The sequence below is a fragment of the Mercenaria mercenaria genome, chromosome 19 (assembly GCF_021730395.1).
Source record: "Mercenaria mercenaria strain notata chromosome 19, MADL_Memer_1, whole genome shotgun sequence".
NCBI lineage: Eukaryota > Metazoa > Mollusca > Bivalvia > Venerida > Veneridae > Mercenaria > Mercenaria mercenaria.
Window position 1 is genome coordinate 17877488 of NC_069379.1, and position 20763 is coordinate 17898250.

At 33.3% G+C, this 20763-nt stretch overlaps 1 protein-coding gene across 4 annotated transcripts in view; it reads left to right on the top strand.

Moving 5' to 3' along the window:
• The window catches only part of LOC123541885 (low-density lipoprotein receptor-related protein 1-like), a 76048-nt gene that overhangs the window by 36917 nt on the left and 18368 nt on the right, over positions 1 to 20763 (top strand). For all 4 annotated transcript variants that reach the window (XM_053531407.1, XM_053531406.1, XM_053531408.1 and 1 more), the window contains 16 exons: positions 849 to 959; positions 1558 to 1694; positions 2284 to 2458; positions 5504 to 5662; positions 6175 to 6328; positions 7242 to 7379; positions 9293 to 9422; positions 12694 to 12859; positions 14730 to 14861; positions 15963 to 16193; positions 16568 to 16736; positions 18310 to 18431; positions 18869 to 19037; positions 19323 to 19444; positions 19776 to 19907; positions 20524 to 20733. In XM_053531407.1, the coding sequence (XP_053387382.1) occupies positions 849 to 959; positions 1558 to 1694; positions 2284 to 2458; positions 5504 to 5662; positions 6175 to 6328; positions 7242 to 7379; positions 9293 to 9422; positions 12694 to 12859; positions 14730 to 14861; positions 15963 to 16193; positions 16568 to 16736; positions 18310 to 18431; positions 18869 to 19037; positions 19323 to 19444; positions 19776 to 19907; positions 20524 to 20733 (2457 nt within the window). The remainder of the gene's footprint in view (positions 1 to 848; positions 960 to 1557; positions 1695 to 2283; positions 2459 to 5503; positions 5663 to 6174; positions 6329 to 7241; positions 7380 to 9292; positions 9423 to 12693; positions 12860 to 14729; positions 14862 to 15962; positions 16194 to 16567; positions 16737 to 18309; positions 18432 to 18868; positions 19038 to 19322; positions 19445 to 19775; positions 19908 to 20523; positions 20734 to 20763) is intronic.

The window sequence follows — 20763 nt, forward strand, 5'->3', positions numbered from 1 at the left end:
TCAAAATGTTAAAGAGACTAGTCCTAACAGTTTACACGAAAAATGATTTCTCTCTCTCTCAAAAGAAAAAAACATTTAAAGAGTACCCTGAAAGTGACTGGTGATTCAATTTTATTGACAAGATTTTGGCAAGATGCTCTTATAGATAACCAAATATAGTGTGCAGAATATACTAAACCACTGCATTGCTTTTGAAACAATGCAGTTCATTTACAGTCTTCTTACGTTTTTACCTTTATCTAACTTTTATTTTCACCTACTTTTATAATTTCAGTGTCATATATATATACGTTCAATGCCAAACTTGGTGTAAATGAACCTGTTGAAAAAAATCACCAAAAGTGTGGGCGAGTAGCTTTAAAGAAATCGATTAGATAAGCTGTGAAGGATTTTGCAAACGCACAGCAATCATTTAGCTTAAAACTGTTAATTCGACGGACCCAGGAGAGATAAAATTTGCGAAAAACAAAATAACCCAAACCAACTAAATAATCATGTTAAAGCGCTTTATGTTTTAAAGAAATTAAACGTGTTGATAAAGCCGGTCTTGTAGATACGATTATCCCATCAACAACCTAACTTAATACATGTGCATATATGAATTGACTGCAAACTGTGACTGCCGTTGTTACATTTTGTATCAGTCTCAAAAATCAACATATTAAAGAACAATTGGACGTAGCATTTGTGATAAAACATATAATCGGAGGTAAATTACATTAGCCTTGATAGTTGCAAAAATCTACATATAAGATGTGGATGTTGTATTGTCTTTGGGATTTAAACAAGTTTAGAGCAGAAATTGCCAATAATAATGATTCTAATGCATATTAATCATATTATCATAGATTATTGCGCCGAGAAGAACTGTGATCATTTATGTATTACAACAAAAACTGGTGCAGAATGCGTATGTTCTGAGGGATACAAGAAAAATGAAACCAGTGGCAAATGTCAAGGTTGGTACTGGAAACAACTGAATCAAGATGATAATGATCTTTTTTTTAAAGAATCTTGATGAAATTGCTTTTAATTGATTCTAGATAAAATTTTAAGAAATATCTGGAATATGAAACGTGGAAAACTACAAATCGCCCTAAACGACAACGAAAATGTTGCAGGCGCGGTTAAATTGAGCCTGTTCATAGACAATAGTGAGTAAAAGCTAACGTCCACGCCCTCTAGCCCCTGAATAAGCAGAACTCAACATTTACACGTTATATTCGAAGCCTTTATTGGTTCGTAAGTGTCCAACTTAATTATATCTGTACATGTCCGTAGTGCTTCGCACTTGTCTTTAGTAAAAATTGACGTTTACCTTCTTAGATTATAGTATAGATAAAGTTTTTGATTTTAAAGATACATTATTGCCTTGATACATCTTGCTTTGTGTAGTTCAAAAGCTCCAGTAAAATAACAAAAAGTATCTGATATTGAATTTGCTATTTATTGAATAGCGATTGCTTTGCTAAATATATAAATATGTACCTTTTATACCGTGCGATATGGCTATACTCCTAATGCCATAGTAAAACCATGTAACTGATTATTTTTAAGATTTGAATGAAGGCTTTCTGAAAGCAATTGTTGTGGCGAATAGGACTCATATCTGTTTAACGGACATTCGCTCATTTGTACAAGCAGAGTATGATTACGTGTGCAAATTTACTGTAAGCAAACAGTTTACAGACACAGTGAGTATTGCATGCATTAATTATGTATTCCATTCCAGTAATTACGACGATATATGAAAAACGTAATATATTTTTTAGCTATTTCAGAAAAGTTATCTCTGAACATTGAAAGCGTACCAATAAATATAAAATTCAATGAATGTCCTAGGAGAAGTAAAGAAACCTAACATATATAGATAGCAGTAACTGTTGCACTTTAGTTTAGTTCGGTACTTTATATGTTTTTACTTTTTATACCCTTTTAGCCTACATACCCATTTTGTGCCCCTCGGTCCTTTGTTGATGTATGAGTTATTTTAACGGGGGATATGTTATTCAAAAGTGACTGTTCCTATTCTAAAAGTTATTTGCTCTTTTTGTACAACATAGTTTATGCAGACAACTCATGTCTGTTGTTTTATTGGTAGAGACCTTGTATACACCTTAGGCAGAATTACGACCATTCATATATACAAGATTACAATATTAAGCTTTTGTCAAAACTTGGACGGCGCCTTGATTATCTCCCTACCTTCTGATGGTTGGCTAAAATTTTATTTTTCTGTCTGTATTTAAATTTACATTTGCAATGTCATCACATTATTTGTAGAGTACTCCTTCCCCAGCAAGAAGAAAGAAAAGACAAGCTTTCACAACGACATTGCCAACTGCAAGTACTACAACGGCGAGGCTAAACTATAGTTCAACACCATGGCCTACAACTTCTACAAAAACAATGTCAACAGCTATGTCGGACTCTTTATCAACAAATTGGACTGAATATGGTACACAGTCTGTATATATACTTCTAATTTAGTTTATCCCTTCAAAGTATTCGCCCTTGTCTCCCCGCACTTCCGCAGTCGAGAAATCCAAAAGGTGCACGCTGTAACTCTTTATCAACAAACTGGGCTGAATATGGTACACAGTCTGTATATATACTTCTAATTTAGTTTAATTCTTCAAAGTATTCGCCCTTGTCTCCCCCGCACTTGCGCAGTCGAGAAAACCAGAAGGTACACGCTGTAACGTAGTCCTCCTTGGTATGGTCTTAAGTGACAGTTATCAGGACTCTGTCTCATTAAAACTTTTCAGTGTTTGAATTTCCTGACGGTAAAGGAATTTGTACAACAATATCCCTTGAGTTAAAGAAGATGGAATACAAAACCTTTTTTGACACTTTTTCGCAGCCAATGTATGTTGTCAATGCGACGCTTTGACTCATTAAAATATATACAGGTCTCATCTTCTGTAATGAGCTATGACATTGTGCGATAATCTAAATTTGAGAAATTTTTTAGCGTTTCTTTAGCACCTTCGACCATATAGGCACCCATCGGGTACAAACCTTGTGAAAATCTCACAAGTTTACCCCATTAATCATGCCAAGAAAAGACTATTTCGGACACCGTGCACCGGGCGTCTTTATCAATCAGACATCTTACAGCAGCAATTTTGTTTGACAGCAGGCTTGCCAGGACGACCTATGCCCTTGCCGACCATTTGTAAATTTACGTACCCATCTGTCAACAGTTTTCTCTGATACTTCAGACTTCCTGTATGAAGAATGCACTTCACTAAGTATCTACCTTGATTTTTTTTCTTATTGTACGCTCTTATGTCAGATGTTTGTTCCCTTTTCATAGCTACCTTTATGTTCTTTAGTGTCTATAATTACACCTGATTCAAACACCCTTGCAGATATTTCTAAAGAACTATATACGTACTTTAGTGCACGCTTTCCTTTAAGACTTCTGTCGCTTTTCATAGCTACTTGTTGTTTGCTAGTGTATATGACAACATCTCTGAAACTATACGATAGTTTACAATTAAACTTTGCAGGATTATAGAGGAGTCTGTTTCGCGTGTCGAACTTATATGCGCCATTACCATTATTTTAGTATGGTTGCTAGTGTAAGGTCGACTAAGGAAATACGCTATTTCGGACACTGTGCACCTGGCGACGTCATACAATTTATGCCGCTAGTGTACCGTCGACCAAAAGGAAAATTGCTTTTATTTTCAAAAAGTGACTTTGGGACTAACATCGAAACAGTTAGTTCTTTACTTGCTAATGCGTTTGAGTTTGCTTACATAGAAAGCAAGGTAAAACGTTGTTTTAGAAGAAAAAACCCTATCGTCATACGAGACGGGACGGAATAATTACTATCATGATAACACGTTTGTGAGAGTTTACTGTCGCGAATTCGGACATTTATGGAATGAAGCGAAATTAAATTTGGCGCGAAATTTTCTGATCTCACAGTACTTCCATATTTGCTACCCTGAATGTGCGCATGCGCAAAGATAAAGGCATAAACTGAACTTTTGTTTTGTTGTACAGGATCACTTGACTATATTTATTGCAGTTTTATTACACAAACAATAGACGTTCTTGTTACTACAAAACCAGTAAATCATTTGTTTTAATTCAGCCTTTTGAATCGTCGATTGACAACGAAGATGGAAACAGGTACATTTCAGTTAAACATAAAAACCTAAACAGACATGTAAACCAGTCCGTTTTCTTACAAAAAAACAAAGCAGAATTTAAAATGATTTATTCTTTATTCATTTATATTCATTTTGTCCAATTTCGAGAATGCCTTGTATTGATATCAATTTTTCTCTTGGTAATCAAAAAATTATCTTAACTGATGTTATTTCATTGTATACTCTACATATAGAGTTTAAAATTAAATATCTGTCATATTATTTGAGTACTTTTTAAATAATGTTCGGCTGTCAGTGCTAGTCCGCGCATGCTCAATTTTCCCACTGCAACATTAAACAGCTTCATTTTAAATTAATGTAACTTACCCGATATACATCTCACAAGATAAGTTAATATCATCGTTAAGAGTAACGTGTGGTGTGTAATTATGTTGCTTTTTAAGACTTTGATATCACCTTTGTTAAAATAATGACGTAAATTTTAAAGTAATGGTCGCATGCCATCTCAGAAATGGCAACGTCAGATAAATTTGCGGCGCAGAAAGTATTAAAGTTTTATGTTGCCCTCTCTTTGAATCACTCACCTAACCTTCCTTAAAACGATTTTGTCACGTAAAGACAAGTGTCTTGCTAACATCTGCCAAACTTCCCGAATTTTCCATTCATCGTTTTACTAGTGAAGGGGTCATACCGCGATATACGCAAAATTTTATAAATATTTTCTGCGCCGCGAATTTATCTGACGTTGCAATTTCTGAAATGGTGTGCAATCATTACTTTTTTTTCAAAATTATGTCATTGTTTTAATATTAGTGACTACAAAGAATTGAAATGCAAGATGGTTTCGCGCCACACATTGCAGTTAACGGCGGTGTAAATTTTAATCCTGTTAGATGTATACTGGGTAAGCTACACGAATTTAAAAGGAAACCACTTCTTTTTGTAGTGGGAAAATTTAGCGAGCGCCGATCAGCACTGATGACTGTCCATTATTTAAAAATACTAAAATAATATGACAGATATCTAATTTTAAACTCTATAGTCCTGTAGAGTAAACAATGAAAAAACATCAGTTAAAATAATTATTTCATGCGTCACTTAATTTCGAAATAATAAAAAAGCTCTACGATTTTCTGGGACAACCGTCGTATATGTTAGGTTGGTTGCTTTATTTTCTTGGTGTATCCAGATGTTTTGACATTAATTTACGCAACTGAATCAATGCGTCCGGCCATACAAAAGTTTATCATGATCTTACCTGTCGATGTTTCTATTTCTTTAAAATAAAACTTCTCCTCGAACGCGGAAAAACGTTGTTTTTTTTTGTAATAGAACCTTAGCGGTATATTTATATTGTATGAACATATCTATTTCAGGAGAACCAGTCGAATTCATCAAAATGTTTGACATGAACATGGAGAACAGAATCTTCTTTTTCGCCACAGAGGGCAATACAATATATAAAAGACCTATAGATTTGCCAATTGAGAGCAATGTAAAGGAAACAATCGTTAAAACGTCCGGAATTATAACTGGTATTCTGATTGTGTATATTATTATTTAGATAAGCTTATTTCCTGAACTACTAGGTGAAAATAATGTGAAAATATATTTCTTATATTCAAAAAAGCTTTAATCAGGTATCAGGCAATAGCGTTTACTACAAGCCAGCATGCCAGTTTATAAGCATTTGATATCGTAATTCTTCAAACTCTTTAGGGAAAGATGCGATCAGACTTTTTATTTACCACACATTAGATTTGAAGTACCGGCAAATGAATAAAGAACGTTTAAGAGCCCTATTCGTAGCCTGTTCCTTCAGTGTTTTGATATAACTATCATAATTATGTTTGTTCCATTCTGGTCCTTGGAAAAATGAATACAAACATCCTTGAACAAACGTACCCCTCAGTTCATTTGTTTGCACCAACAAGCTTTGTGAAACGGACTCTTGATCGTAAGATATAAATAAACTGTACAATTTACCAGACATATATCTTGACCACTGAAATAAGTTATGGACATAAAGCATTGTATTGTTCTATAGGTCTTGCTTATGACGCCGCGGACACTGACAATTTGTACTGGTGTGAGTCTAACACAAATAGCGTTTGGGTTGTAAACGTTGTAACAAAGGCGTCGAAAGTTATCTACAACAAAATTCCAAATCCAAAAGATATTATAGTTCTTTTGGAACACAGGTAAAAGGGTCAAAATATTTTCTTTTAATTTAACATTGACATGATAATAACAAGAAGACAAACAGCTCACTGCAGTATCAAAGTGCGGGAAATAATGAACAAAGACAGTAAGGATAAAGCTAAAATTTTCAAAGGCTGAAATACAATACCGGCATGAAATGTCCAGAAATAAAATTAAAAATCTTCAAATTATCAACAGATATTTTACAAATTGCTGTTTATGCTGAGAGTTTATATGTTGTTGAAATATTTTGTGATCCTTTGAGAGCATGAAGTCCATCAAGCGTTTATGGATACTAAAGTTCCTCTTTAGCCGCACGTGCTAGTTGGTGTAAGGGGTGTTCATTGAGATTCAATCTAAAACACCGAGTTTGCTTTTATTCTTGCTTGATGGCGTTAAGTGCTTCCAAAGAATCTTTAGAGGATCTCCGATGTGTACCTACATTGTCTCTGGCATGCTTCAGTCATACATCAATCGCTTTTTACAGTCAAAGGAAAGTGATCATTGATAGAATAGAGAAAATGGGTTAACTTTACTATTTCAATGTAGTTAGATTCTTATTTAGAATGTGAGGAAGCCATCCAGCTGGCTTACGGAAGGTCGGTTGTTCTACCCGGGTGCCCGCTCGTGATGAAATAATGCACGGAGGGGCACATGGGGTGTTCCTCCACCATTAAAGCTGGAAAGTCGCCATATGACCTATCATGTGTCGGTGCGACGTTAAATCCAACAAAATAATATTAGAACGTATTGCAATGATCAAAGGAACATGTCTTAACTCTATGGACATAGAAAGTTTAAATTTCATACATTTAAATTATATTAATGTTTTTTTGCGGAATGTTGGCAATGCTCACATGGCCGAATGAGGTTTGAATGTTATTACATTAAATTTTGTTCACTGTTTTGTAGAATATTAGCAATGATAACAGGAACGAATAGAAACATGTATATTAGAACAATGACCATGGACGGTTTTAATGTTAAAACCATTACACCACGTAATAGACAGATGATTTCCGCAATAACATTTGATAGTAACAAAAACTTGTAAGTACATTTTCGCGACTTTACATGCCTTAATACATATCTGAAACATTACGGAATTTCTGTTAGAAAGCAAGCTACAATTATTTTTATGATCTTTACGTAAGCGCAAATGGAAGAAGAATGGTTTAAACAAGGTTACGCTTCCATCGCAGTCGAGCTTAAATACATTTGTATATATATAAAAGAGAACTATGAAAATGTTTGAATGCTTTTAAGAACTTTGACAATTTTTTTAAAAGCTTAATTACAATGTTATAATTTCAGACTCTTTACTTTTACTTCATATTTACATTTCTGTCATCAGACAGTAAAGGAGAGTTCCTTGAAAAAAGAATGATTCAAAGGTTGCAAAATTAATAAATAATGAATATGAGCCCCTGAAAACCAAATGCGAATATTCATTCACGGTACAATATAATATTTTTATTTGATGGTGACTGACATACATAAAATACAAAAATGTAAAAGATGCTTCTGTAATATTCTATTGGGAAATTTACATTCAATAAAATGTCATTATTCAGATAGATGCGTTTTCGTGTTCTTGCAGTTTCTAACCTGAGGTCAATACAGCACTTTTAGTGAACATATAGTGACATCAGAAATAGAATCGCGAACATTTATGTTTTTTACAGAAGAATCTTATTATTATTATTACACCAGATTTATATACCACAGATTTTATTAACTACCACAACAGCTGTCTCTTTGTGCCGCGTGGCGGCTGTGAATATTCTCGCCTATATGTACTTAGTGTTGTTAATTTTCTGGTTCTTTGGAATCATGAAAAACAATCAAGTTAGTGCATAGGAATCCGTGCGTTTCGGTGCTACTGGACGGGAGAGGTGTTGCTATAGTTTTACCTCTTATGTACCGAGTATGTTGTTATGTTTCTTAGATGAGGTATATGCTTCAAGAGGATCTTTTTATAGATCTTACTTATAACCACACATGTTCTATTGAGTACTATAAACTATATGACTTTCAAGTTCATTTTTAGTATTAGATGGTTTTAATAATACGGGTTAGTCTGGTTTGGGTTTAGCACCGTTTGTCAACATTACTTCAGTTACGTAACGGTCCTGAATTCTGCAGCAGTACTAATCCACTGTCCACAAGTTACTGCCAACTCCTCTTCATGACTCAGAGGTGGAGCACAAAAGCTTTTAAACACATTTTATTCAAGAAAAAGCGTTACAAAGAACAAAGAACGTCTAAGGATCGATCTCGCACCCTCATGATCCTTAGGAATACTTCTAAGCTAATCGGTTTTTACTATTGTTCAAGCGAAAGTGATGGCGTAACGTGTTTTTCCATGAAACACCGAATGAAACAAGGGTCCAGCGTAAGGAGACACCAGTCCAAACACGAATAAACGGAACGTTAGCAAAAGATCAATATACTATTTTTTATTTGTCGAATGTTCCCGGTTCATCTTCATGTTTTGAAAAAAAAATTAAATCAAATTGAACATGGTAGAAGGATATTTAATCTGAACATACAGAACTGGCAAAATAAAAAGTTTAAGAATAGGCCTAAAAGAGGAGCCTATAATAAAGCCGAAATGAAAATTAAAGTTACCAAATGTGAAATTAGTATCTTTCCGATATGTTTCAGACATGTTCAAATGTAAAATGTATTGAAGTGAGTAATAGATTAATACAATGTTGCCTTGCTGCCATATTGAATAAATGATTTAGACGAAAGCAATGTGTTAGGATGTCACAAGATATCATTGTAACTTGAGCGTTCTTTTACTCTTTACAGCATAGACGTGTTAAGGTACATACATAATTTTCTAATTAGCTTAACATTATTTAGACAAGAAAACTTTGTAACTGTATGTTATGCTAAAGAAATCATCTTAATATTTATGTTTGATATTTACCATTTTTGTTCTTATCTATTTAAAGGATCTACTACATAGTGGAAGGATACGAGTATGGATTCCTCTACAGTACATCATTTAATACAGAGAGTTCAACTTTTAACTCCGATCATCCCCGATTACCCGCCGATGCATCTAACCTTTTTGTCTATCAAGTATGACAGTTATGTTTTAATATAATAGTGACTGTATTAAATTATTTCATAAGTTTATTAGTTTATTATCTTTAATCCGATTTACATTCAAATTGTAAACTGTTTTAGTAGAGGAAAGGTCATTTAAAATAATAATTCACTCATTAAAGCCTTTGTGGGATTTTACGTGAAATTACGAAGGTTTTCTATAACAGACCATAAGAATATAATTTTATAATTTGGAAGGTGGTTACAATTTCAATGGTATGTATACATAAGTATATCATATGGAAGATGCAAGAAAGTGCTGTAGCATATTTTTTACATAACAATTCGATAGGTTTAATTAGTAAATATCCGTCAAATTCTAAAATAGCATACGCATGCATTGTATAACAGCCACTAGAATTTTTGCAAACTTTAAATAATTACCACTTTAACATTACTATACAGTAGACACATTTGCTTTTAAAATACAAAAGAAATTTGACTGAATGATTTGTGAATAATTCTACAGTTTGGAAATCTTAATCAGTTGACGAATTGTCACCGCATCAAATACTGCTGCGTCAACGTTTTAGTATTATACCCATGTAATATTTCGAAATAAATTGCACATCACGACCATTCTAAGAGAGATACTGTCACAAGAAGCTAGTAAATGCAAAAATTAGTAGTTTCTACAAAAGTAACACAATACAAAATTATATATTATAGTCTTTTTGCCAAAGTATACTAGTGTATACTTGCGTCCTGTCAAACAGAATTGTTTTGTTAAACTATTTAACTGTACGCCCTTACTGATGTGACCAGACGACGTTGACGTTGCTTTGTACTGTCAGTGTATTATTCAATTGTGTACAGCGGATGTGTGACCTAATATAGGTATTACAGACACATTGGAATGTTATGAGATGTAGTGTTATATAAAACACTAAGTTAATCGGGATTGGACACACGGAACACTTGTGAATTATTTTCCTATTGAATGATTCCTTCACAGTGTCATCAGACTGATTTCTATTCCCGATCATTTGAATGCTTTTTGACGTTCTAGCATCACATTATGTGGAACTGTGACCGAGGACCTTATTCGTAAGATGCTCCAAACGTAAGAAAAAATATATAAAAATGTTAATTATGACTTTTGGGGAGGGCTGTCGCTAATGTTTGTTAAAACTTGTTATATTAGTATGTATTGTTACCATTCATGTAATTGTAATAGTTGTAATAAATAAATATTTTACTAATAGGTAAATCAATTCAGAGGGCGGCCACACAGATTTAGCCATACATTTACGACTTTGATCATTCTTCCAAGGTGTATAGATTAATATTGAATAATCTAATTCAAACACTTTGTACTAGCCTGCGACTCATATAAAACTCAGTTTCAACTCAGTTTACTGTTAAAGATTGAAAACAGATACTTTCAAATGCTATCACTTTTGTAAAAATAATCACACGTCGGGTCCTACCTGGCTGATATAGCGGTGGTAAAGCCATTAAGCATATTTAGAGAGTAGGCTAGACTTATCTGACAGATGATGGGTGATAACACTGCATCATCATCTCTAGTAAACGTGAACCACGTGTGCTTTTGTATATACAGGGACAACTAGTTTTCAGATCTGAATAAATTGTAGTAAATATTCATCCACAAATTAAAATGACTATTATCTACCAGGGTATCTACAAATATTTACCATTATTGAAATACTAATAATTTACATGATTTGATGGAGTTAAGAAGTTTAAACTTAACTTTGCTTTTGTATCAGTATCAGAGCAATGCTACACAGGAATTAGCACTTCATGTAATAAATATTAATTTGCGGAAATAGTTTAGCTTACTAACATAATTCTTTGAATCATATTCCATAGAATTATTTAATCTCAGAACTGTAACAAGTCAGTATGTGTTACATAATGAATGTTTGAATATTTGTTTATACATTTCCATCTCCTGGAAATTGAATTTTGAAACTACTGGCTCTGATATCCATATTTTATATACATGTAAATACTAACAAACTCACTAAAACATACATCTGGTGACTAAATGTCCTTGCAATGTTTTAGTTCAGCTTATCACAGTGACCGGAATACCCCATTTTATAAAGTAGGTACATCAGAGTAATCAGTCTAGCTAATTTTATGAAGTACTTACTTCAATATACCAAAAATACTGATCAGGTTGTAAGAGCTATATATTTTTATTGTAGCAGTTTCAAATTATACAGTTACTATTCATTTGTTTGAAGTAGGTCAATATTGAAGTGAGTCAAATAACCCTCTAACCTAATGTTTTGGGAAATAGATATAAATCACTTTTATCTACAGCTTTCAAGTGGCGTAGCTAATTACTGTAATGTGCGCAATACAGGGATGCAGGGGATTACTCTTGATAATTGATTGGAACAAATGTAGAATATGTGAACAATGTGATATTTAACAGTGGAAGTGATAGTACTGCAATCTACATTTTGAAGGTTAAATCAGAAAGTGAATTATCATTTATGGAGTAATTTTAGATTGTTTATAAAAAAAAGCAGATTATTTTATTTCTTTTCTTTATCTAAATGCTGAATGGAGTTATTTTTTCATCTTTCGCCATCTGTCAGATAAAGATTTTACTCATGTAAACTTCCCTATTCTGTTATTGGTTGAACGGGAGGCCATAACCTTTATGTGGGCTGGCTTAAGGAAGTAGAGGTAAATTTGAATTTCTAGCAGACAACAAAAAAACTTTATTTCAGAAGAGCAGTAATTACTTGATAAAATTTTACAAACTTTTACACACTGAATTCTGTCATACTACAGAACAAATGTTCCAAATTTCGAAATAAAGTTCAATAAAAGAAGAGATATTTAGAAAATATGTATCAGTTTTCTGTTGTTCACAGCACTGTGTTCAGCTGAAAGGTAGACATTTTCTGAGCTTGTCTGCCTTTTATACTTTTACCCTGGTGTTTAAACATAAACAAATTTTGATGTGTTAACGCTCTTAGAAAATAGCATCGTTGTGCAATTTATTTTGAAATGTTACAATTATGTACAAATATCTTAACGCAGCTGTATCTAAAATTTACCCTGCTAAATTCCTAAAATGGACTGATCCATCATTCAATTTGGGCAATACCACTTGTTCATCAATGGGATGTTCACTGAAAACTTACTGACTGAACAGCGAACAGTGCAGACCATGTTCGCACAGGCTTATCTTGGTCTACACTGGTCGCAAAGGCAAAATCGCTAGCCGCTAGCAGGTTAAAGGTTAACATATTTTCAGAATTACTTAGTTTGGATTCATCCTACAAACACTGGAGGTCATTATGTAAATTCGTATGACATCAACTCGAAAAGGGGGTTTAGAGACGTGGTCCTTGGAAACACCTCAGTTGATATTGTTGACATGAAAGTTTTAGACAAACGTCTTCAGTCAACAAATATAACAAGTAAGCAGGAAAATATAATTGATTTACGTATTTCAAGGACTATAAGGTTTAGAATTAGGCTTTGAGAAACAAAAATCAAACAACACCAAATCATAGAAAGAAAGTGTTGTTTTAAGAGCATGTAAAACATGTATATTACTTTACGAAACAAGTGTCAGTATATGTATATAAACATTGAATTCCGGAAAAGGACTGATACTTAAAATATTCAGAAAAAGTTGTCTCCCTTTGAAAAAGAATGCCAAGAAATAAATATAAACAAATGCTGAAAATTGTGTTCCACCTTGTTATGTGAAATTTCACCACTCGCACGCTATTGCAAATGCATCAAAACGAACATGTGTAACAGTTCTTTGGAAATGGTGAGTTTTTAAAGGTGTTTGACTGTCCAGAAGTGGGGCCCTTTTGGGCAGTCCTTTTCCGGAATTCAATGTTCATATCGGTATACTGACAATTGTTTCGTAAAGTAATATACATGTTTTACATGCTGTTCAATTTTCATGTTAAACAATTCTTTCTTTCTATGAAATGGCGTTCTTTGATTTTTGTTTCTCAAAGCCTAATTCTAAGCCTTAAAACACGTATTTAACTACTTGACGGCAATGTTTGGTTAATACGATCTTTCACTTAAGTATTAGATATTATTATTAGATATTAAAGTTAAGGTACTTTTGCACGTTTGATAAACCGGAAGTGATGGCGTAACGTCATTTATCCGGAAAACGTAGAATGAAGCATGGATTCGACGTACAGAATGAAGATCGTTTTATGAATTAATCGCAACCTATGAGTAAATTTATTACAATGGCACTGTTGCTATATTTCTAATGTCAAAATATGATATTAAAACATATGACACGTTAAATAATTCAAAATAATGTCTTAAAATTAGCGTGAAATGTCCGGTTCGCTTTCATCATGGTCAAATATCTCAAAAATAAGCACACGGACCTATACATTTTATTTCATCAAATAATAGGTTATGTCTTTTTTTACAACTGTGAGAGGTTTCATCAAAATCTACATTGTAGAAAAAATTCTTTTTGCGAAAATGTTATGAAAGTTATGATTTTCCCGTAGACTCCCATTATGAAATATTGCGTGAGGTCCATAATTTTCAAAACAGTCTAGCAAAAAATCAAGTAATTGACCCTATTATTTTTAGTTTCTAATTTTCTAGGCATATTCTGAAGTTTTGAAAAATCAGAGTTTAATCAAATTCTACATTGTAAAAAATTTCTATCCAAATGTGCAGAACTACCTTAAATGTAGAACCATCTCATCAAATTTATCTATTTTTTCTAAATGATATTGTATAAAATAGCTGTGTTTGTGCTGTTGCAATCACAATTATGTGTACTAACACTTAAATTTTTGTTACTAATAAGAGAGTCAGTTTTTTACAAGATCGTCCTGTGTGTACCATTTTCATCATATCATAAAATACTTTTTATATATACACAGACACACATATGATTATTTTACACAGACAAATTCTGTGTAGTAATCAATCCTTTTTCATAAAGTGATGATATAAACAAATTTGAGCGGAAGAAACCTTAAATTTAAATATTAGCCTGTTTGATTAAAAATATCAGTTGTTATTCAGTCTTGTGTTTGTTAAGAAAGTAACTTCAATTTAACTTAAATACTAAATTATCTAAAAGTCAGATGAGTAAAAAGTGATAATTTGGGCAATTTAGATAATACTTTCAAAAGTAGATAACAGTTTTATTTTACTTCGAATAGAATGTTCTGATATGTATCAGATATTTTGTCTAAATGAAAGTAGTTTTCTTATCAAACACAAGTTTGGGAAAAAACTCAATTTGACATAAGTTCAAGAATACAAACATTTTTCTACATTAAGGTCCTTGTGCATACGAAGATGGCGGGTGTTCTCAAATCTGCATAACACATTACACCAATGATGAAATGACGCCCGTTTGCGAGTGCCGTCTAGGATATACCCTTGATAAAAATAATGTCACCTGTAATTCAAGTAAGTATGAGTTTAAGTATAAGATTTTTTACTGATACCTGTTTTCGAATGCTGTCTAGGATATACCATTAAAAAGCGTTAGACATGCAATTCAAGTAAGTGTTGTGTTGTATGTTGCTATACATGTACCTCCTTGATTATGTCAACGATGAAATGACGCCTCTTACGGTATTTCATTAATACCATCAATTGTACTTATAATTCCAGTAAGAATTAAGTAATAATTGTCATGTAATGTTGCAGTCATCGTAATTTGTATTTGCCTGTTGACAATTTTAGTTAAAGTAATATGGGATGACTGTAGTAGTTTTTGTGTATTTCGTGCTAATGACTTTTTCACTGCATTAGGTGTTATGTAACAGTATAAAAGATAATGGCATGGTAATTAATATTTCTCGTAAACACAATTCAGCTGCACTTCGGCGAGTGCTGCATATCTTTGGTTTAGATAAATGCTTCTGGCATTGAACCGTGTATGTTTTTGCTTATACTTGCATGGCGTATAACGCTTTAAAAACATTTCTATTTAATGCAACCTTTGAAATATTTATATCTCTTTATCATACTTTGAAAGTTTATGAACCTATCCCTAAATGTATTTTGAGTCTTAAACACTTAAGACAAAACTAATCATAGCGTTTTAACTACAAAAATGATTATGTTCAGCAAAGAAAATAACATGTCGTACCAGTCATCAGTGTAATATACAGTACAATTTGCATTTAGACACTACCCAAAGGAAGTGGTGTCTAAAGACAAATGGTCTCATAATACAAGTTGACATAATTTGTTCTGAACACTAAAAAAGAAACTGAAAATGTGGTCTGTCAATGAAGTTGGTCTTTTAGAAGGCATAGTTTTTCAAGCAAGTTTGACTATATTTCGAACATAGATAAGGGTTATAGTAAGGTGTAACACCCAGTATACCCTAAAGTATTACAATATTTTATACAATGTTCCTAAACTTATAGAATTTCTATGACCCGTTTTCCCCAAGTAGGTAATACTGTAAAAATATAGTTAACTTTAGGCCACATGGAATCATCCTTTAACTGAATGCTTTGTGGTATAAATTTACGGTAAACTCTGTTTCTTCCACAGCTATTGTAGACGATAACTTTCTCCTTGTGGCTGACTGGACAAATAACGAGTTACTTCAAATAAGCCTGGAGAATGGCAACATCAGTGCCGTGCGAAACCCGGATAATGATAATTATAGAGGCGTCTTCATTGATGTTGATACAAAGAAAATAATCTGGTCAGAAAATTATGACAATAACATATACTCCGCAAATTTGGATGGAACAAACCAGCGGATATTGAGATATATAGGTTATGTATAATCTTGCTCTTTTGTTGTACTCAATCTTATCTAAAGGAATACTGCTATGAAGGTCACTCGTTTGTTTTTTCTGGGTTAAGTGGTGGTTTTCAACATCCGTACATATCGCTATTTATAAATACTAACAAGTAATATGTTCATAAATATCATGCACATTCCATCGTTCTTTTAATAACATGATAATATTATAGAAAGCTATATCTTTAACTATAGAATGTTTTCTGTCAACATTGTGGGTTCGAAAACTCGCTGTAGTGTAGCATTTTTTCCAGCTGGTTCGGTGGTTCTTCCCGTGTGTTATAATGACTGCCTACCACCAACGTCGGTATGAATTTTAAAACAGCTATTTCATAACAATTTATAGGATATCTATATCCATATCGTTTTGACAAGGATATGACAACAGGAAACTTGTACCTCACCACTTCTGAGTCTTCAATTGGAATATTAACACCGTCAGGAGATTATGTGCATTTGTATTCCGATTTTAGTAGGACAACTCTTGGCGATATTGTGGTTCATCCAGGGAAAGGGTAATAATTTTTCAAAGACAGTCATATCTTATCCGCTGGTTAAGCCGTACAAAATTGCTATTTGAATAACTTGCACTTTTTGAATTTTTGCAAACTCGTGCATTCGCATTAATTGAGTAACAGTAGTATGGATAGAATTTTAGAATATCGGATTTAAAAGAGTCACATTAATATGACATGATTTATAAATACATGTTTAGGTTTTTGTTAATTGTTAATATTACAAACAATACCAGAGTGTTTGATCTCTGAGTAATGATCGTGGTCAGAAGGTATATTACTCCTTTTTGTCTAATTTGTTCGATCAGACCATTTCTTTGAAAATTTCGGAATTTGAAACCTACCTTCCTATATAGATAGAATACTGGTAAACTGGTATACAAAAAATTGCACTTAGCCGTATTTAGTAGTCACATTCGTATAAGAAATGCTCGTACTTGATGAATTACAGGCAGTCGTATTTTGCATTCACCTTCTTATAGAATATACTCGAATATTTATGAGGAATTGCGCTTTGTTGTATTAAGCATTCACCTTCTTATAAGTAAAGATCGTATATGAGTAAATGCAATTAAGTGGGGATAATACACTTTTTTGTGTATTAACATCTGAGAAGACCACGGGATTGTTTGTGACCGAGACCGAAGTTCGATGTCACAAACATATCCCAAGGGCTTCTGAAGACGTTAATACACGAAACAAACGTGTAATGTCGCTATTCTTGCATGAAAAAAAACATTACAAGACGAATGAATGCATTCTTTTTATATGTGTTGACTTTAATATTCCGGTACATTATTAATTACTATTCTGTTGTTCTTGAAAACGATAAATATGTTTTAAATATCCATAACCAGGGCCCAGACATCAACAACACTTCCAAAAGCATGTAATGAAGGTTTTTAACCATTTTTTTAAATTTTTAATCTGTCATTACTACGAACATAAAATTACCCATATTTTAACATATCACTTAAAAATTTGGTAAACAGGAACAAAATTTCAAAAGTAATAACTGTACTTTCGAATTATTTTGAGTACGAACACATTTAGAGTACCGATGAGTACGAACGTAGTGACAAGCTTTCAAATGTTTTATCCGAATTTTTTGCGAAATTAGATATAAACAATCCGACTGATACTTTACAGAAATCATTAAAATAATTCCTTAAAACCAACAATTGCGCAAGTTACACGCAGTTCTTATACATTCACGGTTATCAACAAAAAATCTATCGACTCCGACTTCAAAAGGGGGTGTAAACAAGGGTGGAGCGAGTACGTACATTTTTGGGGGTAGTGCGTTTGGTTTTGGTTACTGAACATACTATGGATTAGATTGCATCTTTTATGCTACAAGAAGAGAATCAAGACGCCGATACCAGATGTCAATCTGCGCAGAAAAACATATATACATCCCTGACAAAGCATTTCAAAAAAAAATATCATGTATTAACAGCACGTGAATTGCCTTGTTTGCACACGATTTTTCTCCTGTTAATACACGAGCGGATCAAGTAAAAAACGTAGTTATTATGCAAGAATTCATATTTATAATCATTAACCAATTCAGATTTATGTACTACACGAGCTATAAATATGTGGGCCATGCAGACATGGATGGGAAACACAGCGTTGAGTTAATCAAGGGAAATCATGTTGAAAAAGCAGAAGGTCTAACGATCGACTTTATTAGTGAGTTACCTCCTTAAATTTGTTCACTTATGTGATTTTAAGGTAGAAACTAATACCTTGTGACTGTACCGAAGCGTATCATTGACTCTGGTAGTAAAACTCCTGTGTAATTATGTAATGAGTAGTCCGCATGTATACCGTGCTTTTTGACTGCCAACAATTTATGTATGTCACCTTGGAGAGTGATTTTTACGTTGCATATTCAAAACAATTGCAGTAAGATTACATTCAGTTATGATTTGGATATACTCTTATTAGTGAATTAACACATTTATATTTTGCTGACATAAATCATATTTTCCAACACAGCAGAAATTTGAAATTCGAACCAGTACAGCCTGTTGAAAATTATTAAAAGCAAATTCCTAGAGAGAGTTGAAATAAACTACTTGTTTGTCTGAAAATCGGTCATGCAGTGTAACAGTCTTTAATTATAGATGACCATCTATATTGGTCTGATTCAAAGTACAATACAATACAGCGTTGTGATCTTTATGGCGAAGACTGTGTTACTATAGTGAACATGACGGGAACATTTCAATTCGAGGAAATCAAAGACATTGACACAGATGGAAAATATTTGTATTATTCCACATTCGGAAAAGAGTACGTGACTTAATGAATATTCACTTTGTGTCTTAGCTCCCTTCTTTCTTTTATGCTTCTTGAAATGGGTACTATCCGTTACAACAAAGTGAAAAATTCTTTCATTTTGAAAATTTCATTGGAATAATTGATGCCAGTTTACTTCAGTGGAAAAGGTCAGAAGAATTTAGTTTAGTATTATCTGATTAGCAAATAAGTACACAAACAACATATGATACATTGCAAACATTTACAAATTAAATATAAAACGTTTTTCATTGAGTTATACATTTTTATATATTTAAGTCATGTCGTCCGTGTGGAGTTGAAACGACCGCACACCAGGACTGTAGTAAGACAGAGTCCGGGCCTAGGAAAACTTAATACGATCACATTTTACAGCAGCACAAACAAAAATGTACAAGCAGGTATAATTAGTAAAAACGTCTTTAATAACGTTTTACATACAATTTCAAAAAGAACATTAAGGTCAAATTCAGAATTTCTAATCATCTAAAACAAAGTGCACATTTCTTAATTTTTAATGTACATGATAGGATACGAATAACATTTTTTTCTTTCCAAGATGTTACGCCAACTAAAAGACTAAAGACTAAAAGGTAGCGTAATTCAGAATTACATTTTTTTGCGTTTCTCTTTTCTAACACGAAAAAATCCCTGAAAATTCATTTTCTGTCTTCGGGTGGCACAATATAAAACCTGATAAAACATAGTGAGATACCTATTGTCTTATTTCAGTCAGTAATGCATGTAAAGCTCGAAATGGTCGTGGAGACTGTAGTACAATATGCCTTCCAACTCAGCTTGGTAGGTCATGTGCCTGTGAACGAGGAATTAGGCTTAAAGCCGACGGTCGAACTTGCGCCAACGGTATGTAAGCTCTAAAATGATAGCTTTTTTAATTTATCAGACAGATATAAGAGTACTTCTACTGCGCTTTTATCTATTGAAAACCCTTAATATTTGTGTTTGTTTGTTTTGGGTTAAACGCCGTTTTTCAACGGTATTTTATTTATGTAACGGCGGGCAGATATCCTAACCAGTGTTCGCTGGAGTCAGTACCAGTAAACACCTGTTTTCTGCAAGTAACTACCAACTTCCCCATATGAATTAACGGTGGGGGACAAATGATTTCAGATACGATGTCTTTTATCAAAGCGTCACGGAGAGCATATGCCTCGCCCGGGGGAAGAACTCACGATCCCGCGATCCGTAGATCTGCGCTCTCTATTGTGCTAACGGGCTACAACCCTTAATATGCTTTTTGAGTGAGCTGTATTGCATTAAAGTATATGGGTAACTTTTCAGTATCTATTATTGCATCGGCTTGCTTTCTTATACTGTGTACAAAGGTATGCATTTTACAAGCTCCATTGTTAACATAATGAAATGTTGTAAGGGCGGCTGGATTCTCTGAATGTAGCTTGTCCTGTGCAATACTTACCTAGGTAATCGTATGTTTACTTTAAATCAAACTTCGTTTCAGTTTACCAGTGCACAGATCTTATTCAGCAGACAGTTTTACTAAGTGGGGGCAAAAAAGTCGAGGTTGATGTTACGTTCGGTAGTTCTTGTCTACGACATCTTAACAACAAATGCAGGTACAGGTGTCCAGTCAATTTCGTGCCACTTTTTGACACCATTTTAACATGCACGAATGTGGGATGGGATCTGGAGTCAGAAACTCTCTGTAGAGGTACAGCAATTAATTTTGCTTTGATGAATT